The sequence below is a fragment of the Hemiscyllium ocellatum genome, chromosome 37 (genome assembly GCF_020745735.1).
Source record: "Hemiscyllium ocellatum isolate sHemOce1 chromosome 37, sHemOce1.pat.X.cur, whole genome shotgun sequence".
Classification (NCBI taxonomy): Eukaryota; Metazoa; Chordata; class Chondrichthyes; order Orectolobiformes; family Hemiscylliidae; genus Hemiscyllium; species Hemiscyllium ocellatum.
The window spans coordinates 12938451-12962943 of NC_083437.1; the positions used below are offsets into that span (position 1 = coordinate 12938451).

General features: G+C 42.7%; 1 protein-coding gene across 1 annotated transcript; it reads right to left on the bottom strand.

Annotated features, from left to right (window-relative positions):
- Nucleotides 1-2337: 2337 nt before the first annotated feature.
- LOC132833689 (somatostatin-2-like) lies at nucleotides 2338-8810 on the bottom strand. The gene is made up of 2 exons (XM_060852169.1): nucleotides 8632-8810; nucleotides 2338-2776 (listed from the first exon to the last, which is right to left on the bottom strand). Exons 1-2 carry the CDS (start codon nucleotides 8734-8736, stop codon nucleotides 2561-2563), a joined length of 321 nt encoding a protein of 106 aa, XP_060708152.1. The 5' UTR covers nucleotides 8737-8810; the 3' UTR covers nucleotides 2338-2560.
- Between the last annotated feature and the right edge of the window lie 15683 nt (nucleotides 8811-24493).

A 24493-nucleotide genomic window follows, 5' to 3' on the forward strand; every position in this document is an offset into this window, starting at 1 on the left:
ATGAAATGCCATACCTGTCCCTTTTATGCCTTCTCCACTACCATCCAGTGCTTGAAACTTTCCTACCTGGTGAAACATGTTTCTTTGTTCAGTTAAGTTTGCTGCTTACAATGTAGTCTGCCCTCCATTGGTAGGGCCAAGCCAGATTGGGTCACTACTTTGGGGAACACCTCCACTGAGTTATGAAGAATGACCTAAAGCCTCCTGTGGTATGCCAAAGTAATTCCCTACCTTAATTTCACACATACCTCCCTGTCTTTGCCTCCGGCAGTAATGAGGTTTTACTCTAGATTGATGAACAGCTCCTCATGTTTTGATTAGGCGCTTTGCAGTCTTCCAGGCTCAGCATTGAGTTCACCAACTTCACACTGTAATCTTGGTCCTCAGTTTGTTTCAGTTCTTTTGCATGTTTCAGGCTGAATTGTGCTTTCCTCTTGATTTTGCTTTTGGCACTTGTTTATCTGGCTGCCATTCGCACCTCCTCGAGACAGATTATTTTATTCTCTACTTGTCTCATTGCTGTTCTGCAGCACCAATGTTTCTGTTATTTGTATTTCCACTCTTCCACCCTATCTTCCATTTTGTTTTCTCTCCATCCTTCTCCATTTCACTTCACGAAGCAATTACATGTTCTAACTTTCCCTAACGTCAATGAGAAGCCATCGACCTGAAACATTAACTCAGTTACTTTCTCCATAGATGTTGTCTGACCTTTTGAGTTTATGAAGCATTTCCTGTCTTATGTCAAAATACCAGCATCTACAGTGAGTCTGCTTTTGTGGGATCTTGCTTTAACTCCTCATCTGAAAGTTAGTGGCTCTGATAATCTGCCTCATTCCTTTGAGACATTGAATGATCTGCAGTTCATTTTCTGTTTTTATTTCAACATGCAACGTTGCCCATTTCTCTGCCTTTTAACAAACATCCTCTGGACCTGACTTTGGTCTTGCCTCAGAATGTGAACTTATTGAAACTATTCACAAATTGCAGAATGAATGAATGATAATAGCAAGGAAGGCAGAACTTTTGAAAGCATCTTTTTTTGTAGAAAATCTGTTTAGACCCAAATTGAGTACATATCCAATTCACAAATAGCCATGTTTTAGAAAGTTCTGCCTTAACATTTTAAAAATGGTTCAAAAAGAACAATGGGAAAAGATTAATATATGCACTTGGATCATTGTCTATCTTAGATTTGGCTGTTTTAAATTATCATGATGGTTTTTTCTATAAATTCTGTTTCTTATGATCCTGCTCTACAGCTACCTGATGACGGAACAGTGCTCCGAAAGCTAGCACTTGCAAAAATAACCTGCAGGACTATAACCTGGCGTTGTATGATTTTTAACTTAAATGCTCATTCCTCTGCTGCAACATTTATGTGCATGAGAGTAGGTCATTCTTTTAAACTTGAATTCAGTTTATTGTTGATGGGTAAAATTGAAATAACCACTGTTTTTACAAATGAGGAATCTTTGTGGAGGATTAAACTGCTCTGAATCTCTGCTATCGATTTCTAAGTTCAGCTAAAAACTGGAGACAATCAGCTCTGAGTTGATGAAGGAGAATATTTCTATCCTCACTTTTCTCTCTAATGCTGTTTTACTTTTATGAATCTAAAGATGCTCTCCTCATGTCCCATTTTTACTCACCTTGGACTATTACGCACTGTTTTAGTCTCCTCCCTGTCTCTCTTCCTCACTGATGATGTGTTACCAGTCTTGATATCTGTTGTTCTGGCTTTCTTTCTTTCCTTATCTGTGTCTCTTACTATCACTCACAGTTTGCCATTCTCCATCTATCCCTTGTATCTTTTCCATGATTTCTCTCTTTGTCTCTGTCACCAGCCTCTGTGGTTACAGTCCCTTCATTATATATTTTTTATTCATTAACGGGATTAAAATCTCACCATCTAAGCCAACAATTATTGGTCATCCCTAATTGCCCAGGGGGCAGTTAAAATTCAACCGCATTCCTGTGGAATCTGGAATCACATGTAGGCCAGACTGGGTAAGGATGGCAGTTTCCTTCCCTAAAAGACATTAGTGAATCAGATGTGTTTTACCCACAATAATTAATAACAAACATCATTGATTCCAGATTATTTTCTTTTATATTGAAATCAAATTCCACAATCTGCCATTGTAGGATTTGAACCCAGGTCCCCAGAACTGTACCTGGATCTCTGGATCAACAGTCCACCTATAATACCACTAGGCCTTCGCCTCCCCTATACCTTTGGTTATGACCCCCCTCTTTCGCTCAAGATTGTTAATCCCATGAACAGATCTCAAACAGAGCTTTAGAAAAGCCGAGTCAATAAACGATCAAATCAAATGCGATTATTTCGGATCCACTTTATTGCTCTAACAGAACGAGCAGCACCACACTGCTGGAAAAGAAATACATACAGGTTGCAGCGAAATTACACACATCTCATGCTTTTTTTTAGTTTTCAAGTGCATTAAAGAAATATTACCCCCAAGAAACAAAGAAAATAAACAGCAGCAGCTTTTGTACAGTGCTAAATCAGTTCCTTGCGACGTAGCATCGTCTGATGTTAGCAGGAAGTAAAGGTCTTCCAGAAGAAGTTTTTGCAGGAAGTCTTCCGCTCTCGCTGTGGTAACTGACTGAAGCGGGTCCTGTCCTCCACTTTCATCTCTTCCACATCTTCCTGATCCGGGAACGTGTTCTCAATCCCCATTTGATTGCTGCTGGAGTCAAGCAGTCCAGATAACAGCTTGAGAATGACTTCTTTCCTTTCTTTGTTCAGCTCCTGTCAAGACAAACACAAGACTATTCGTAAAAACTGGAAGAAGCTCAATAAGTCTGTGGCGAGAAATCAGAGGTGACATTTTGGATCCAGTCACCCTTCCTTAGAACTCTTCATGCTTTCTGCTCTGTGTTGACCTATGCCAAACTGCAATCTGAAGGATTAAGTCCATTTATTTGGTTGAGGTGGTTGTTTTATTTTGTGCATACTATGTCTAAAAGTATAATTTTTCCCCACCTTGCTCCTTTGTGATCTTACATTCTTGGTTATAGAAATAATTTGTAACTCTATTGCAACTTTTATAACACAATGCTCTCCCACTTTATTAGCAACTACCTGTTTCTTTTTCAAAAATGCAGCAACCAATTTACACCCAGGAAGGGCTGAGTAATAATAAAGTAGGTTCGAAGTTAAATAGTGACCAGGACACACATAGGGTAGTTTACCATTCTTAAGCAGGGTCACTGGACTTGAAACAATAACCTTGTTCCTATCTCTTAGACACTGCCAGACCTGCTGAGCTTCTCCAGCAATTTCTGTCTTGATTTGTGATAGTTTACGTTCTCTTTTAAGGTCTCTGTCTGACATCTCCCCTTGAAAAGAGCATCTCAAACAGGATACCCTTGCAGTCACTTCTTAGCCTGGATTATGTGGTCAATTCTGTGGATTGGAGTGTGAACACTCTGACTCAGACATGACAGTGCTAAATAAAAGTACTACACAGTTTCCATTACCCCAATCCCCTGCCCAGCTCCTCCACCAAATGTGGCATCGTTTGTTGGTTGAATAGTTTGCTCAGTATATGCTATCTTTTAAAACATCAGCTGAGCATTGGAGTCCAGAGAGTGAGGGTCAGCAAACTCTTTGTTCATGGAGGCTTCTCCACAAGTGTTGCAGGATGATGACCAGGACTTTTTTCTTTATCCTTTAATGGGATGAGGGCTTCACTGGCAAGGCAACATTTATTGCTTATCCCTAATTGCCCAGAGGGTAGTTAAGAGTCAGCCATACTGCTGTAGGTCTGGAGTCAGACTGGCCATGCAGGTCAGACTGGCGAGCACGGCCATTTCCCTTCCCTGAAGGACATTCGTGAGCCAGATTTGCGTTTCGAACAATTGACAATAATTTTCATAAACACTTAATTTCAGATATTTATTGAATTCAAATTGCATCTTCTGCCATGGCAAGAATTGAACCCAGGTCCCCTGAATATTACCTGGGACTCTGGATTAACAAACCAACAATAATACCACTAGGCCATCACCTCCCCATTTTAGCCCTCCCTTAGTCCTGATGGGTTCAACCAACTGTAACATCCAAGCCACTTTTCCAGCTATGATTAACCAATCCAGCAGAGCCCAAGGAATAATCCAGAGTATTCAGATTAGATCGTTTACCAGTAAGTAAAAGCTGGGAGTAGGACTTATTAGATCTTTCTAAAACTTATTACTGATGCAATGGGCTGAATGGCCTCCTCTGCTATAAGATCCTACAATAACTGTGAATATGCATTTGCTTTAAATGAAATCACTGACTATCCTTTAGCAGTGCAGGATTTAAGATACTGTCAGATTTGTGTTGCTGATCTAATGACGTCATTTGTAAATGTTTTTTAATAACCTGTGGAGAGGCTTCACCACAGGAATTCAGGGTAATTTTCCTCAGAGGCAGGAATAAGTGTGAAGGGTTCCTGCATGTGCACAAAGTAAAGCTGCACCCAGGATATTAAAGGTGAACCACTATTACCTTCCATGGAAAGTGGTGTCGTGAAATCAAGCCCTCTGCCATTTCAATATTTTAATAAAGTAATACAGACTGTTGGACAGAATTTCTTCAGTCATTCTGCAGTTGCTGTATAATGCTTCCTCTGGTGACCAGGTTGTTTGGAGCCTTGAGGTTAGCTGAATAACAGCTCAGTAAAATACGAACAATCCCAAATATGAACTTTCGTACGGCGTAACAGAAACAATGTACCGAGAGCTAAAAAGAGATGATGGTCATAATAATACACAAATCAGTCATCGGGCACCGTGAGCAACGCAGTCTCAGAATACTTTCAGCTGACCTCAAACAAAGCATTCAGGCTGCAAACTGACCACAGAGTGTCCATTAACATTTTACATTCCAATAGAAAACTAATGTTTGTGGACTCCAAGAGAAAATAAAATAATGTTTAGTTGGTAATTATTCCCCTCCCTAGACCTACACTCACATATGATCAGATATTCATGGTCCAGCCTCATTCTCAAGTAGGTCATTAGGAAGTCCCCACATTTTGCCATTCATCGCCACTTTCAGGATCAGAGTGGAGAAATCATAGAATCCCTATAGTGTGGAAAAAGGCTATTCGGCCCATTGAGTACATCCAGCCATCTGAAGAACATCATATCCAGAGCCACCCTATCCCTATAACTTTGTATTTCCCACGGGTAATCTACTTAGCCTTCACACCCTGGGCAATTTAGCATGACCAATCCACCTAACTTGCACATCTTTAGACTGTGGGAGGAAACAGGAACACTTGGAGGAAATCCACACAGACACAGGGAGAATGTGTAAACACCACACAGACGGTTGCCCGGGGCTGGAATCGAACCCAGGTCCCTAGCACTGTGAGACAGCAGTGCTAGCCACTAAACCACCGTGTAGCCCTGTCTGACCACTGCTAGAGAAATTGGACTAAGGCCAATTTCAATAAAAGGCAGTCATATCCTGAAGCTGTAACATTCTGCCATTTATGACAAAACCAAGCAATGACTGAGTTTAGTCTGAAAGGGAGATCATTCAGTGGTATCTATGAAGCATTTAGCCTTAATCCAGTGGATTATAACCTCAGCAATGTTACTTATTTGAGATTTTAGGGACAGATTTTTCCTACCGTTTTTTGGGACAGAGCCAGACTCAGCTGGGGGTCCTGTTCTCATGGCTACAAGGCACAGCCAATAGTTAAACCAGTGGGTGTTTGTTGGCAATGTTGGTAGAACCTCTTGAAGCAACCTGGTCACAGGCAGGAGAGCGTTTGCGATTTCTTTAAGCACACAATGAAGATGGAGAAAACCAGCTCCTGTCCTCTCCTGCCCAGTCAGATTGTTTATCAGCAACCCAAGAGTTGAGTCCAGTAGCACAAAGCAAAGAGAAATAGGCAGGAGGCCTGCCTTGGGTACATAACTACCATCACTATCCATTCCTTCTGCACATTAATGTTGATCTTGAGTCTTATTTTGTGGAAAACGTCTTGAGGTGGAATAATTGGGGAGAAAGATTTCTTAAGCCAAGAAAGATTATGCTTCTTTGCTTCCCTCAACTCTCTGTAGAAACTATGGGATTCACCCATTTGTCTCATTTACCTGTTTCCCCAGTACACAATATTCCCCTTTAACAAGAGATTTGATTGCCCAGCAACTTACAATTGATACAACATCACTTCTGGAGTGGACTCAACCACAACCCAACCCACCTCAAAACTCCCTTGATGTTCCCTGCCCCTCATAAAGAAAAAGGTTTGTATGAGATGTGACATTTCCTACTGCCCAAATCCCAGCGATACGGGGAAGTTGAGCTGACATTACTGTGCTCCAAGGTACACTCAACCTGCAAACATTATACTCAATATTCTAATGGATTTAATAACTCCAGCTTGTAATACATTAAATTAATGGCCCAATATACTTGCCTTTAAAGGACAGGATAATTTAGATGTTGTCAGCATTTCAATTTTGTCAGCTTCTGCTAAACAAGAAAGCTCAGCCAATGCTTTTCAGAGATTCATCTACTGAACTACATTAGCAGCAACTGGACACACAGAAAGACCGCAAGATGACTGGAGTGGAAAAAGAAATCTTTACTCTCGCGCCTGTTTTGACCAGGGAGACCGAATTTGAAGGTATATTGTTTGGACAGCACAGAAGGAGCTGTATCTGTGTCAGGTCTGACCTGTGAGAGGACATTGCTCCCCTAAGCTGAGAGCACTGGTCGTTTTGATAGACACAGAAGTTCATCAAAATCAAGTCTGATTGATGAGCCTTTGAATTGATGCACAGAATCCTCAAATTTGTCATCTAAAACTGTAGCAAGAGGTCTATGAATGCTCACTCATCGACTCATCCTGAGGTGTAAGGTGAAAATGGGTGACTGTATGGATTAAGTACCGCTGGTCATTTGGTAATGTAAATGGAGATCAGCATATGGTAGGCATATCAGATTTAATAAAGGCTGATCTCAACAGCAGGACTGTCCCTTGGCTCCGAATCTCTCCTTACCAATGCATCCAACACAAATTTGTTACACCTGCCTGGGACCTTATCCCTTTATCTCAACAAGAGGGAGAGTCTTGGTCTTGCTTTTCTTGCTTCTTTATAATTAAATAGAAATGCATATGACAATGGGATCAATTTACCAGGACAGGAACACCTGTTGGAGATAACAGCAAAGGTAAAATTAACCTGGAATGTACACAATAAAATCTACAATCTCTACTTGGAACTCCAGACATGCATTCACACTGTAGTATTATTAATGTTTTAACAGCTCTGCTGAGCCAGAGGAGAGTCAGATATGAGTGCATGAAATGTTCATACAATTACAACACTGACAGTAATTTGTAGTTTGGGGATCATTTTCAGCTACACGGCACTGAGCACTGAACAATAAGGGGAATGATGTGGCATCAATGAGCAGAGCTGGTGAGTAAGCTCCCGTGTCACTAACAGTGACTGAAGTGACTTATTAGTCTAATAACAAGGGGCAGTCTTCGCAGAGATTGTGCACCGGGGAGGTCAGAACACACAGTTTGCAATGTTATTGCTTGTCAGAGCCAAGTGTCTCTGCTTATTAATTCTCCATCTGTCTTCCACTGTTTTTCTTTGTCTCTTTCATTCACTCTCCTACTCACCTTGAAGCCTCAATACTTTTCAAAGGATATTCTGCGTGAGAGAATGAAAGGGTTATTTTCATTACTCCCTGCTCTTTTTCATTTCTATTCTCTTTCACTCTCATTCTTTTCCTACTTTTACAGAGACGCAGATTTAAGTCAAATTCTGAGAAACTGGTTGTGTGAACATAGTGTGTTTGCAGTATTAACTCTGATTCTCTTATTCCAGGGGTTATCTCAAGCACTGAGTTTATGTGGGTTTACAAACTTACCACAGCTTTAACTATTGGAGAATATAATGCAAGAGACTCATCTTGTAAATCAGTTTCTGACATCCAAACAAACCAAGCCCCTGTGTAAAAGCAGTTTTTCTCTGCTGCTATTCACCATCTCTGTCATTCTCAGTTTCTGATATGCATCCTTCTGCTCACTTTTTGTGTTTTTCTCTTTAACACTTGTCGGTTATAATTTACTATTTCCACTACTGCCTCTCTCATCTTCTATTTTCTTCTATTGTCACTTTCTATTTTTTTTTTCGTTTTTTCTGTCTCACACACTTGTTCCCTCTTGTTCTGACTTCCTCACTCTCTTACTGCCCGCCTGTGACTTACATGCTATTTTCTTTTACTCTCATTTTAGCCCCAGTCTCTGTCCCTGTTACTTTCAGATCCTCTCCATCTGATTCACACACTGGTTTCCTCTTCTGAAGGGTTATTTCTTTCTGCGCAGCAGGTTTGTAAACAAACTATTTCACTGAACCGTAATAAAATCATATACTACTCACATTTTCTATCTCAAGTTGACACCCCTATGTATGTCATTTTATTGTTTGCAACTTTCACTTTCCATAGTTGCCAACTAAATTCAACTACCTTTCTCCCACACTGTCTGTTTCTCACTCCTTATTTCCTTTAAAGTTCTTACTCATTCTCTCCATCGATCTATCTTTTGATCATATACAGGTCGCACATTTTAAGGCTTTACTCACCTGATTTGCCCGAAGATTCAGTCTGTCTTCGAAAGGTGCTGTGGCCCTCACAGTGGACACAATGAGCAGTATGGACACAAAGCTCACTGTCCCCAGTAGCTGCATACTGGCTCTTCACTCGGTCGCTTGGAATTGGATTGAAGAGGTGCCTTTTCAAGATTTTTGCAATGCGCCTCGACCCTGTGTGGTTTTGACAATCTCCAACCCCCTTTTTATAACCCAGTACAGCCCCAGTCACTGACGCACAGACCAAAGCTTCATTAAACATCAGGAGTCCATCAAAGCCACACAATTACACCCAGTCCAAGATTAACCATTCGCTGACCAGACTTAGTTTAGAACCAGGTCATTCAATCGGATGTGTTGAATTTCTGCAATTCTCTGACTGCAGAATACTGAGGAGAAAGTCTTCAATTTGGAATTAAATTCAATGCTGAATCTCTGTCTCCAGATTTAAGGCAGGAGCCTTTTCTTCGGGAACAATCTTAAAATTGTTGGTCATTTCTCAGTCAGAATTTCATTTGTGCTAAGGGTTTTGAAAGGTTAACACTGAGCAAATACAAATGACTGTCACCGTGTCTAATAAGGTATTTAAAATATGATTAAAAAATCTTACTAGTGATATTCATGAGATAATATTTGATTACTGAACTGTTTGAAACATGCCTAATCTAATGGTATATTTGTGTCAAAAAGTGATTCCCAGTGAATTGCATTATATGTTTTCACAACATAAGCAGGTTCTCTTTTTGTTCACCTGGTTTCCCTGAATGTATTTTTATCTTTGCTGGTAACGGTTTCGCAGAAGCTCATTGTAATCTAGCATTCCTCTTGAGTGCCCCTTCTTCACATGTGAGCCTAGACCATGGATGCTGGCAAACTATTCAACTGTGCCAGCATCACAGCCGGTTCCTGATGCTTTGCAAGTAATTGCTGTTGAGCAATTAGGAATTTGGACATTGGTACATTATCTCTTTCCTATGCCAAGGGACTGATGCCAATGTTTGAACAACCTGCCAGAGATGGCTCACTCAAAAGAAACTGGAGATCGTACCCAAAGTGTACCTGTAGTGCAATGTAGTATCAGATTGTGCCATTATCACCAGTTTTCCTTGGAAAATAAGCTCTGAATTTAAATAGGCCATTTTCAAATCTCTTTCCTGCTTTATTTTTTTGACTTCTGTTGGATTTCTTTCATCAGTAACAGGAACATATACACCCTAAAGAAGCCAGTGAATTTCCTTAGGCTGGCTCTGCAGTTTTGAGGAGCGCCCAGATTGTTCAGTCAGAGGTTATTGCCCCTTCCAGAAGATTGCATGGGTGAAAATTAAAAGGAGCAGGGAATGCTCAGTTTGAGCATGTGGTTGTGTGGTATGGGGTGCATAGACAAAGGGGTAGGACATACACTAGGCATCATAGTGTGCAGAAGGCTTGAATAATTAGTCTTTTCTACATTTATCAATTTTTGTGGTTGTAGATTCTTTTCATACATACAGTCATTTCTTTTATTCCTCTCTTTACCAATATACGTACAGCCAGAGGCAGAGAGAGTTATACTTAAACTCTTTAATCTGGACTATTTACAAGATTAGCTACTAGAGTTGAAGATCAGGGTCTCACAAATATATAAACCAGTTTTCTGTTCAATGTTTCCGATAGTAGCAGAATGAAAGTAAAGAAAATTATATTAGCCTCTTGTCACATATTACAGTACAATTTAACCTTGTTCATTCAAAATGATTATTGCACAAAATTTCAAATGCTCCAGTCATTCAACTGAAGTGAAACCTATGTTGTTCAAAAAAATTGAACAAAAGGAGCAACTTTCAATAAAAAGGTGTAATTTGTATCTGAAATGCTTCAGACACAATCTGTTCATCTTTGGAGTGCAGTGATTTGTCATGTGGATAATGCAGCAATCAATCTGCGTCATGAACATGCTTCAATGAGATTTTGGTGATATTAATTCAATGAGGAACGTTATTCCAGATATCAAAGGGATCTCTCCACTGCTTTTTGGCAAGCAATCTTAAATACTTGTTTCAACAGGAAGAGCATCTTTTGAAGAACAGCACCTCCAACAAGGCAACATTTCCTCAGTACTTTCGTGAAATATCAGGCTACATTATGTACTCAGATCTCGGTTCAACCTATTGACAACTGAGATTAGTTTAAAAAAAACACTGAAAGAAATGAAATCTGAAACAAAAACAGAAATTGCTGGAAAATCTTCAGATGAAGGGTCACTGGACATTTAACTCGGTTTTCTCTCCACAGATGCTACCAGACCTGCAGAGCCTTTCCAGGAATTTTTGAGATATCTTTCTGCCTGATGGAAGAGGATGGGAGAGAGTATAACTGGGGTGGGAAGGGTCTTTGATTTTGTTGGCTGCCTTCCAGAGGCAATGGAGAGTGTAGATGGAGTCAATGGAAGGAAGGCTGGTTTGTGTGATGGACTGGGCTGTGTTCACAACTGTCTCTAGTTTCCTGCAGTCTTGGGAGAAGTAGCTGCCATACCATGCTTTGATACATGCTTTCTGAGGTGCATCCATAAAAATTGGTAAGACTCTTTGTGGATATGTTGAATTTCCTGAGCCTCCCCAATTAGTAGAGATGTTGTTGTGCTTTGTTAACTGGATTGAGAGCTGGAGGAAAAGGGAGAGAGAGAGAGAGACCCACATTGCCTCTTCCAGCGACTGCCCACTGACTCACATGCCAATCAAGCACTGTTGAGGTTACTGACAGGCTTTGCTACTGAGTGCCCAGGGGCAGGAGTCCCACCCAATGAGAGCTGTCAGTCAGTCACAGGCCAGCAGCTCTTGCAATCAACAGAGTCAAAGGAGACTCTGTGACTGCTCCCAGAAGAGCACCCCCTGCATTCCGGGTTCCAGGAATAACCAATGGAAAGGAGTTTATCAGGTAGTGGGATCAGCGTCAGAAAAGGGAAAAGATGGGTGGAAATCCAAGGCTCTTATAAGGACCTCCCAGGAAGAAAAATCAGGAAAACTGTCTAAATGATTAAATTCACTCTTAATCCCTCAGAATGTAGCTTTAGCATGACCAGTACATTCAATTTCAAGCCATACAGGTTTTGTCTTACTGGCTTGTCTCTCTGGGAGCTTTGTTCAGTCCCTAAATAAGACATTGAGTGCCATTGATCAGATCTTTCTCTCCCCACCCCCACAGCTGATAAGCTGCATACACTGGTTGACCTGCTGGGTATGCACAAGTCAAGTTGCAAGTGAATTAATCCAAGTGGCAGTGAGCTGAAGCATCTAAGAGGTCCTTCACTGACTACTCAAGAGCTTCAACTGAGGGCAGGGCCTATAGATCAATCCTGACCTTCCTGCCCAGAACTTACATTCCAGTACAGGTCAGAGATTGTGGGACCTGGATACCACAGCACCTAAAAATGAGGCCTTCCCGCTTCCACACCTGCCAGCTCCAGGAGAAGAGGATTCTGCTAAGGGCCTCACAAATGCTTGGTTAGCACAGGAGTTGAGAGTGTGGTGTTGGAAAAGCACAGCAGATCAGGCAGCATCCGAAGAGCAGGGGAATCGACGTTTCAGGCATAAGCCCTTCATCAGCTTGGTTGGCACAGGAGTTGGACAGCCTTCCCTGGAATAGGCAGAAAAAGTTTCTCACCAGCTTCACAAATGGCATACACGACCTCGCCTTCATAACAAGACTTTACCTTTGTGTATCTCATAGTCCGATCCCTGAATAAAGACACAGAACCAAGTGACCAAATGGGTATTGAAATTAGCCCTCAGTTTTTCTGTCCAACTTGATGCTGACACCAGAGACTTAAATCAAATATGTGTTCCATTTCTAAGCTTTTACAGAGTACAAGAGAAAGGAACTGACAGATTAAAAAATATCTCTGTCAGCTCAATTAAGGAAAAGCAAGTAAAATTTGTGGATGGTGTATATTGGTCTTACTTGTCTGGAATACTTCAAAATAGAGTTCCTGTACAATTAATTTCCAAGTATTACTAGTTTTCCCTCTGGGAAAGTGCAACTAATGACCTTACCACAATGCACTGAGGCAGAGACTAATGCTTCAATGATTTTCCTGACTCTTGCTGTTCCTGCAAAGGAGCAAGCAGAGATGAGGCCTAATTTAGCAATGTAAAATGGACAGATGGCCTTCGGTTCTAACTTTGTGCAATCAGGCAATTGCCAAGTTGCATTGACAGCTCAGAACAGAAGCTGGAATCTAATAGAGACCTGAACAGTATGAGCTATGACAGAAACTCCAGCAAGGTCCCTCTTCACATTAGGAGCAACATGCTACATTATTTCAGCAGGTCCAGGATGTGAGGGAGATTCTCAAACAAAAACAGAAACCCAACAGGTCAGACAATTCTGAAGACAGGTCAATGGGCTCGAAACATTGACTCTACTTTCAGATACTGACAGACCTGCTGAGTTTCTCCAGCACCTTCTGCTTTTGTCTCAGATCTTCAGTGGTTCTTTATTTTAGAAGAGGAGAGATTCTCACTAGGACTGCAGCAAGTTGTCTATTAAGGGGCATATTTGCTTCTCAGTGACCTTATTAACAGCAGATCTCATCTCATTAATAATCAGCTTCCTATATTACCACACAACGTAAGCAAACTAAATGCTGAGAATTCTCAATATGGAAGTCAGAATGGGTACCTGACCACTTCAGGTCACTGCAAAAGTCCATCTTGTTGGACACTAGGCACCAACATCCCAACATATGCTCCATGGGTCCATCCACACCCACCCCACATCCATGGACATTGGCATCCAACGTGTACTAGTCATGGCTCATTCTAATCCACTTACAGGACACTTCTACACCTCAGGCTGACAACTCTCATTGTAATACTGCAGCAAGGTTACTGTGCATTCAGGGACACATGACCACTCAAGGACTGGACCAGGCTGCATCTCAGAGCTGTTTGCTTACTCTCTTACTGCCCACTCATGCTGAGACGACTCAGACACTCACAGCATCCCTGCCTTGTTTCGCCTTGCCAGGAGTGGCATGGTGACTCAATGGTTAGCACTGCTGCCTCACAGAACCAGGGACCCAGGTTCGATTCCAGCCTTGGGCAACTGTTTGTGTGGAGTTTGCACATTCTTCCCATGTCTATGTAGGTTTCCTCTGGGTGCTCCATTTTCCCCCACAGTCCAAAGATGTGCAGGTTAGGTGAATTGGCCATGCTAAATTGTCCATTGTGTTAGGTACATTAGTCAGGGATAAATACATGGTAGGGGAATGGGTCTGGGTGGATTACTCTTTGGAGGGTCATTGTGGACTTGTTGGGCCAAAGGGCCTGTTTCCACACTGTATGGAATCTAAGCAATCTTTGCACCATGCCTCTAGCCAGAAATACCAGGCTCATATTATTGCAGTATTGCCAATTTAACACAGACACAAAGCCAGGAAGTTTGTCACGGTCATCAACAATCCTGAGTCAAGCCAAGGAAGTTAGCTTTCAGTCAGGGAGTCAAGGGCATAAGAGATGAAGAGCAGAATGCCAGACATCCTACCAGCAGTTTCAACTCTTGCTGCCCCATAGTAGGCTGTTTCCCTTCTGAAATGAGAGAAAGGCAGGTATTAGGGAAGGTGAAAGTAGGTAACAGAAGTAGGGAAGATGGTGAGGGTCATAGTGAGAATGATGGAGCATGAAGCTTGATGAGAGGTGGGTACAAAGACAGAGATAGGTCTGCAATAACATGTATGCCAGACCAGGTAAGAATGGCAGCTTTCTTTCCAAAAGGACATGAGTGAACCAGATGGGTGTTTCTGACAATCAGTAATGGATTCATGGTCATCATTAGACCCTTAATTCCATATACTTTATGGAATTCAAATTCCACTATTTGCCGTTGGTGGGATTTGAACCCAAATCCCGAGAACATTAGTTGAGTTTCTGGATTAACATTCTAACAAAAATACCACCAGGCTGTTGCCTCCCCTAATGTCATTGGCCTTTTCCCTGCAGCCTTGGTATTTAGGACAGCATCTAATCATTAACCCAGATGGCAAACTTGAACCAGCTTGGCATGATTGGGAGCCATGACCTTCTCTGCTGGTCCTGGGCGAAGATGGCACCTGCAACACCCTGTCTACCAGGACTTTCAGGTTGCTGTCTGCAAAGTGAGGCACTGATATTCCCCTCTCTACCACATCCAGGCCATATGTCCGGAGCCATACAGGGTGGCTAGAGACTGACTGTACCTCTCTTGGTGCACAGCAGGCTATAAAAATGGTGTGGGTGCTGGGGATACAAGTCAATTCTGGGATATCCCAGCAGCAGCGACCTCTTCCAGGAAACAGCGGTTGGAAGGAGAGGGCCATAATCGGGCAAGAGTGACACCATTTTGGGGAAGGGATTGCGCAGTTGGTAGATAACGAGGCAAGTTCCGTAAGGTATGGTCACAGATCTTGCTAGACCTCACTGAGGAACATGGATTACAAGGACCACAACGATTCATCAAAGTTTGAAAACTCTGCTGGCAAGGCAAAATACCATAGAACCTGGAAAACCTGGAATAAAAGCAAGAACTACTGAAACACTCTGTAGGTCTGACAGCATTTGTGTTAAGAGAAACAGGGTTAGGGAGTTTGATATTAAATGAGGAGGTGGGGAGGAAATGAGCACATCGTGGAAGAAACCAGCAAATTCAAATCTGATAAAGTCCACCTGCTTCACCAATGTCATTTAGGAAGGGAAATCTGCCATTCTTACTTGGACTGGTCTCAGCAATGTCATTGACTTGTAACCATCATCTGGGCAATTAAGGATGGGCAATGAGTGTTGACCTTGCTTGGAATGCCCACGTCCCATGAACAAATAAAAAGAATTATAGAGGTTTATAAAATCATGAGGGGCATGGATAGGATAAATAGACAAGGTCTTTTCCCTAGAGTGGGGGAATCCAGAACTCAAGGGCATAGGTGAGAGGGGAAAAATTTAAAAGGGACCTAAGGGGCAACCTTTACACACACAGTGTGGTGCATGTATGGAATGAGCTGCCAGAGGAAGTGGTAGAGGCCGGTACAGTTACAACATTTAAAAAACATCTGGAAGGGTATATGAATAGGGAAGGTTTAGAGGGATATGTGCCAAGTGCTGGCAAATGGGGCTAGATTAGGTTAGAATATCTGGTTGACATGGATGAGTTGGACCGAAGGGTCTGTTTCAGTGCTGTACGTCTCTATGACTCTAAATCATAATTTTCTTCCTGCTTGGTAGATTGTCAGATAAGCTGGAGTTTGATCTTAGATTCAGGAAAGTTTGCAGTTTTCTGGGGCAGACTTAGAGATGACTACAGGAAAGAATGAAGGGAGATGGGCAGCACGGTGGCACAGTGGTTAGCAATGTTGCCTCACAGCGCCAGAGACCCGGGTTCAATTCCCGCCTCAGGCGACTGTGTGGAGTTTCCACATTCTCCCTGTGTCTGCGAGGATTTCCTCCCACAGTCCAAAGATGTGCAGGCCAGGTGAATTGGCCATGCTAAATTGCCCGTAGTGTTAGGTGCAGGGGTAAATGTAGGGGAATGGGTCCGGGTGGGTTGCGCTTCAGTGGGTCGGTGTGGACTTGTTGGGCCGAAGGGCCTGTTTCCACACTGTAAGTAATCGAATCTAAAAGGAATGATTGGGGTCCTGCACAGGGCACTGAAGAGGGTGATGTCAGAGCCTAGCACTGGCTGGGGTGGGAGGCAGAGATTTTGAGGGGTGGAGTGAGTTGGGGGGAGGTTGAGTACTGGCGAGGCTGGTGCTAGCTGCAACTCAAGCAGTTGGAGATGGAGAAGGCTTGTCAAACGAGGTAGAGAGATGGTAACTGCAATTGGCAGAAGCCTTGCTTGAGGTGCTTAGGCAACACTCCTGATCTTCTTGACCCACAAGGATTGCTGTAGAAAGCACTGAATTTGCTTTCAGTATCTTCAGTAGTCAGTATCTTCTACCTTTAGCTTGCTGCTAGATTTCCTGAGTCCTTGATATCCCAATCAGGAACTGCAACACTTTATAAGGAGCTCCCAAATACTCTGTGTGAGTCTGATTCGGATACGTTAACAAAGTGAGTTGCTTCTCCAAGACAGGACACACACACACACACACACACACACGACAAACGAACTGATCCAAAAGTGATGATGTTCTTGGCTCATTGAGGACACTTAATGTTTCTAATATTAACCCTCTCCTGCCCATCATGGCAGAGATATCAGCCCAGAGTTCAAGGCTGATGACACTTCGTCAGAGTTGTAACATTGTGTGTAAGTCCTTATCTAAAGTAACTCAAGCTAAACCATAGTTTTTTTAAAAAATTCACTCACAGGATGCGGGCATCACTGGCCCAGCCATGATATATTGCCTAAGATTTACAAAGATGTTGCCAGGGTTGGAGGATTTGAGCTATAGGGAGAGGCTGATTAGGCTGGGGCTGTTTTCCCTGGAGCTTTGGAAGCTGGTGGGTGACCTTACAGGGGTTTATGAGGGGCATGGATAGAATAAATAGACAAAGTCTTTTCCCTGGGGTCGGGGAGTCCAGAACTAGAGGACATAGCGTGAGAGGGGAAAGATATAACAGAGACCTAAGGAGCAACATTTTCACATCGAGGGAAGTACGTGTATGGAATGAACTGCCAGAGGAAGTGGGGGAGGCTGGTACAATTGCAACATTTAAGAGGCATTTGGATGGGTATATGAATAGGAAGGGTTTGGAGGGATATAGGCCGGGTGCTGGCAGGTGGGACTAGATTGGGCTGGGATATCTGGGTTGGCATGGACAGGTTGGACCGAAGGGGCTCTTTCCGTGCTGTACATCTCTATGGCACTATGACTATCCCCCTAACTGCTCAGAGGCCAGTTGAGAGTCAACCACATTGCTGTGGGTCTGGAGTCACATGTAGGCCAAACCAGATGCGGACAGCAGATTTCCTTTCATAGGGTCATAGAGATGTACAGCATGGAAACAGACCCTTCAGTCCAACCCATCCATGCCAACCAGATATCCCAACCCAATCTACTCCCACCTGCTAGCACCTGGCCCAAACCCTTCCTATTCATATACCCACCAAATGCTTCTTAAATGTTGCAATTGTACCAGCCTCCACCACTTCCTCTGGCAGCTCATTCCATACACGTACCACCCTCTGCATGAAAAAGTTGCTCCTTAGGTCTCTGTTATATCTTTCCCCTCTCATGCTATGCCCTCTAGTTCTGGACTCCCCAGTCCCAGGGAAAAGACTTTGCTTATTTACCCTATCCATGCCCCTCACAATTTTGTAAACTTCTATAAGATCACCCCTCAGCCTCCAACGCTGCAGGGAAAACAGCCCCAGCCTGTTCAGCCACTCCCTATAGCTCAAATCTTCCAACCCTGGCAACATCCTTGTAAATCTTTTCACAACATCTTTCAAATAGGAAGGAGATCAGAATTGCACGCAATATTCCAACAGTGGCTTAACCAATGTCTTGTACAGCCGCAACATTACCTCCCAACTCCTGTACACACCACTCTGACCAATAAAGGAAAGCATACCAAATGCCTTCTTCACTATCCTATCTACCTGCGATTCCACTTTCAAGGAGTTATGAACCTGCACTCCAAGGTCTCTTTGTTCAGAAACGCTCTCCAGGACCTTACCATCAAATGTATAAGTCCTGCTAAGATTTGCTTGCCAAAAATGCAGCACCTCGCATTTATCTGAATTAAACTCCATCTGCCACTTCTCAGACCTTTGGCCCATCTGGTCAAGATTCTGTTGAAAGCTGAGGTAACCCTCTTCGCTGTCCACTACATCTCCAATTTTGGTGTCATCTGCAAACTTACTAACTGTACCTCTTATGCTCACATCCAAATAATTTATATAAATGACAAAAAGTAGAGGACCCCGCACTAATCCTTGTGGCACTCCACTGGTCACAGGCCTCCAGTCTGAAAAACAACCCTCCATCACCACCCCCTGTCTTATACCTTTGAGCCAGTTCTGTATTCAAATGGCTAGTGAACCAAATGTTTTTTTTCAATAAGCAACAATGCTTTCCAGGTCATCAGCAGATTCCTAATGCCAGATTCCTTTTTATTATTGAATTCGAATTCCACCAACTGCTGCAGCAGGATTCAAACCCAGGTCCTCAGAACATTAGCTGAGTTTCTGGATTAAATGTCTCACAATGATACCACGAGGCCATCACCTCCCTCTTGTACCTATATCGCGACTTTTGCATCTTAATTCCAACTTTCTAACATCTACATTTTCTTTTCCATCACTAATAACTGACTAATTGGAGTCTGCAGGAGGAGAGATTAGAAAAGTTTGGGAAATAAAGCGTGATATTTCAAAAATGTCTTTTCACAGGTGAGGGAAACACCATGAGATAAATGAAAGTGTGACATTTAAGAGCTCCAAATTACTTTTGTAACCTTTTAACTAGCCCTTTGCAAATATGAAAGCACGTTCCGCAAAACACAAAATTCTCTTAGTTTTGGGAATTGATTGCTGACACATACTAAAGGTCTTTGGTTCTAAGCAAACACGAGTCTGAACACAGTCATGGTGCCTCCAGGGGTAGAGTGGGAGGAGGGATACAGGGAGTGGAGCCGCTGGATTGGATTTCATTTTGACATTTTGTGTGACGTAAACTCCTTTCTCAAAAAAGGAGCATTCGAGTAACTATCCAGTCTCCTTTTCCCTACGGGAAACTAAGTGCAACCATCCAGTGCAGTCATACGGTATGGCTCAATACATCCCTCCCTTCAGCCCAGCATGGGACTGAGCTATCTACGCCAGATGGTCCAAGTTTGATTTCCCCCCATCGTTTCAGCTGAGATGCAACATTCTTGGCAGGGCAGTGTCAGGGAGGAGACACTGTGGACCTTAATTCTTTCAGATAAGAAACAACACAATTAATGTAATCTCTGGCTTCTGAGTGTAGCTCAAGAACTCCTGCTGGATAATTTGAATCAGACGTTGATCGAGGGCAAAAGCGAAAGTGAGCTTTTTGTGTGATACTCCACAAGGATGAGTCATTAGCCAACATTGTCCAGCCCTGGAAAAGTCCTGGGTGGCTGTTAATCCTCATAGGCTGATGAGTCTAGGCTGATACTCCAGTGTAGAACCAAGGTGGAAGTGTTAAACTCCAATTGCTGTCTCAGGTGAAAAATATCCACAGACAATATTCAAAAAGCACAGCACAGCTCTTCTTGCTGTTTGGGCTCATTGTTACCTTTCAAGCAACAACACTATAAAAAAAGCAGTTTAAATAGTCATTGTCTCATTGCTACGTATGAGGGCTCCCTGTGTGAAAATTCACTGCAGTTTGTCCATTACAATATGGCCTCACTGGCGTAACACAACAGAAACCAAGCAAGCCTCTTTATTCTCAGAGACAACAATTTTTAAAATATGCAGAATTCCCAAATTTGCCTGTCTTTTATATCCGGGTTGACAGAAAACACTGCTGCAAATGTGTTGCTGGTCAAAGCACAGCAGGCCAGGCAGCATCTCAGGAATCTCTATTCCTGAGATGCTGCCTGGCCTGCTGTGCTTTGATCAGCAACACATTTGCAGCTGTGATCTCCAGCATCTGCAGACCTCATTTTTTACTGACAGAAAACACTGACCCAGTTTCTGTACTTAAACAGAATTAAAAATTACTACATATGAATAGATTGTAGCCAAACAATTATGAACCCTATTGGTGTATAACTCTACTAGTTACAGCTGTAATCCCTTTGTAAACTTCCCTTGCACACGTGTGCACACACATACACGCACACAGCAGAGAGAGAAAGAGAGAGGGAGAGAGACTAGCAAGGCAGATTAGATCACATTTGCTGAAATGATTCTTGCCCTGATCAGAGCGATATTTATCAATTTCCTTCTCTGTATGCTTTTCACTCGTTTGTAGGAGGCACAGGGTAACTAGTTCACACTTATCGATGGTTCTAATTTAAATTGGTTTTCTTCAGGCTTAAAGTGGGTTTTGCTACAGAGATCAGAGACAGCTCCTGGGCTGGTGGAATTCTGATAATGTTGCAGTATTTTGTTCACAGGTTCCAAGCTGTTCAGCTGTTTGAGAACCAATTATGTAGCTGTTGGCAGGTAGAGGGCCTTTACCATAAATACCTGGTTCCCAGACCAATCAGCTACCTGTTGCAAACTGAATCTCCATTTGCACACTACTCTAAGCTCTTGCAGGCCTGTACATCCCCCTATTAGGGCGGCATGGTGGCTTAGTGGTTAGCATGGCTGCCTCACAGCGCCAGGATCCTGGGTTCAATTCCAGCCTTGGGTGACTGTGTGGAGTTTGCACATTCTCCCCATGTCCACTTGGATTTCCTCCAGGTACTCCGTTTCCTCCCACAGTCCAAAGATGTGCAGGTCAGGTGAATTGCCCATAGCGTTAGGTGCATTGGTCAGAGGGGGGTGTATCTGGATGGGTTGCTCTTCAGAGGGTCAGTGTGGACTTGTTGGGCTGAAGGGCTTGTTTCCACACTATAGGGAATCTAATCTAATCTATTGCTGCTTGAACAAGCAGCTATGTAAACAGTATTTACAATGAGTGTCAGGTCATAGAATCAGAGAGTCCTACAGCACGGAAACAGGCCCTTTGGCACAAACTGGTCCTTCCCCAGCAACATGTCCATCCACACTAACACTATTTCCCTGCACCTGACCATATCTTCTAAATGTTTCCTACCCATGTATTTGTCCAAATGTCTTTTAAATGGTGTTAATGTACCCACCTCAACTACTTCCGTTGCTAGCTCATTCCATATTTGTACCAATCTCTGTGTAAAAGAGTTAACCCTCAGGTTCCTTTTTATTCTTTCTCCTCTAAACATAGACTGATGCCCTTTCGTCCGTGATTCCCCAATCCTAGGAAAAAGCCTGAGAGCATTCACCCTATCCATGCATCTCATGATCTTATACACTTCTATAAGGTCCCCCCTAAGCCTCCTCCACACAATTAAACTACTCTCATTTGCCCGCATTTGGTCCAGATCTCTCCATACCTATCCCATCCATGTACCTATCCAAATGTTTCTTAAATGACAAAATTGTACCAACCTCCACCACCACATCTGGCAGCCCATTCCAGACACTCACCATCCTCTGTGTGATAAAATTGCCCTCTGAACCCTTTTATATCTTCCCCCTTTCACCTTATACCTATGCCTCTAGTTTTAGACTCCACTACTCTGGGGAAAAGCTGTTGGATTATCTATCTTATCTATGCCTCTCATGACTTTATGATGTCACCCATCACTCTCAGCTGTCAAGGGAAGAAAGTACCAACCTATTCAGCCTCTCTTTATAACTCAAACCTTCCAGTCCAGCATCCTTGTAAGTCGTTCCTGTCCTTTTTCCAGTTTAATAATACCCTTTCTACAGTAAAGTGACCAGAACTGCACACAGTTCTCCAAATGTGGCCTTATGCTGGCACTTGTATGTTTTGAATGTTACTTGTACACCTGCAACAAGACATCCCAACTCTCATACTCAATGCTCTCACCAATGAAAGCAAGTGTGCCAAAAGCTTTCTTCCCCACCCTGTCTACTGTGACTCCACTTTCAATGAACTATGAACCTGTTTACCCCTAGACCTCTTTGTTCTACCCAGCGCTCTTCCATTGACTGTGTAAGTCTTGCCCTGGTTTGACCTACCAAAATGCAACATCTTGCATTTATCTAAATTAAACTCCTTCTGCCATTCCTTGGTCCACTGGTCCAATTGATCACAATCTCATGTTATTCCCAGATAACCTTCTTCACTGTCCACTATGAACAATTGTTCAAATAAAAGCAGCCCTTTGGTGAAGCAGGCAAGGTGACACTGGGTTAAAAACAGCTCCACAACCAGTTCTTCTTAAATATTTCAAAAATCACTATAACTGCTGCTGACTGCTGACTGGAGAGGTGTCAGGAATAGTTACACCAAGTGACGTTGGCCATATTGCAGGCCAAGTGCACCTGTGTTTCTCTCTGGTTGGCAGCAGAAGACAGAGTGAGGCTGGCTTTACTTGGATGCTGTTGTTCAGTCACTGGCCAGCAGTGAAGGTGGCAGGTTGGCACTGATCAAAGAATGCTGCTGGCATCAAAGTCAGTCACAGAGTTAAGGTGAGGCAATGTTCCAAGTGGAAGTGGAAGCCTATAGAATCATAGCGTCCAACTGGAAACAATGAGGCCATTCAGCCAATCCTGCCTGCACTGACCCTCTTGAAAGGATTAACCAGTTTTGCTCCTTTACCCTACTTTTTTTTATTACAGTCTTGCAAATATCTCCTCTTCAAACATATTTCATTTTCTTTTGAAAATTACCATTCAATCTGTTTCCACCACCCTCTCAGTCAATGTCTTCCAGATCACACAAATTCTCCTCCTGAGGACCCTCTAATTCTGTGTGCCTCAGTTAGCAACTTTCTTTCCAGTCGATACTGTTTCTCCCTATTTCATTGGTTGAAATTCTTCATCAGTGTGACAACCACTGTTAAATCTAAATTAATTAAGAAATAGGAAATGTATAGAGCAAAAACAACTCTTTTTGGAAGTATTCCCACATCAATTTGAGATGTAGACGGGATCACATTAGTAATGACTGAAATGGTTTCGAACATCCTGCTGATCTTCACTGTTAGCAATGTCCACCTGTTGAGACAGATCTTCTGTCCCCGTGTTCGTTTGGAGGAGAGAGACACCGGGTCTGATTAAAAGTATAAACAGGTTTAATGAGAGAGAATCGTACACAGTACAGTGAGGTGTCTAGCTCACTGGAGAAGGCGCATTCTGACTTTTTTTAATTTGTCTATCCTTTTGTTCTCTCACATTCCAGAGTTACATCCTTATTTGGTAAAATGCAGAATTATAGTATGTCATTGGTTCTCACCTGATAACATTCTATTACCTCAGTTTGAGCTACGTGCATTTAGACACGGCTCCAATGTCCTGTTATCTCTCACCCTCCCTGGGGCCTCTTCAGGCTATGCCATCAGCTTTTCAGTCTGTTCTTAGTTTAACATAATGGCTTACTGTTGTCTAGTGAAGCTAACAAGTTCCAGACCTGCTAATACTACCTTACGTGAGCACTACCTAACAATAAAGTTTCTTACACTACCTAACCTTAATAATGGATCCCAACACACCTTAGTAACATTCTCCACATCAGCTCCTCCCTCAGATCATCCACCTCCAAAACACTCTGTCACATCTTTGTTTCCTCTTGATGTAACTATTCTCATGTCTTGTATGTCACTTTGCGCACACTTGAGCCCATCTACTTTTTAACTTATTTCTTTATTTTTCTGTTTGTGTACCTAAGATTTTGTACCTAGCTGGTACAAAATGGCACCGGGAATGGCGACATTATACACTTTTCATTGTACCCCTGTACTTGAGTACATTGGTAATAAAACCTAAATCTAAATCTAAATCTAAACCTGAAAATTCTACTGCCCATACCCTAACTCACACCGAATTCCTTTTGCCCTTCACCCTTGTGCTTCCTGACCTACAATAGCTCCAAGTTGGGCAACACCTCGATATTAAAATTCTGACCTTTGTTTTCTAATCCTTTCATAGTTTCCCTCTCCTGCTGACTCAAATCTCTGTGCAACTCTGGATTGTTAAGCACTCCTACAGTTCTTCTCTCCAGCATTGGCTGCAGATAGGGTCATTTCTCTGGAGCTACCACCCAGAACCTCTTGCTCTCTCTCCTTCTTTAACAACCTCTGGGGTACTTCTCCAGTACAGTGATGGAGGAGACACTTTCAGGAGATGAGAGTGAGAGATAAAGTGGAGCAATACCCAGTTGATTCTGTGTGTGTATAATCAGCGTAGCAGCCTCTCAGTGGCCAAGCGCTGGTCCTTAGAT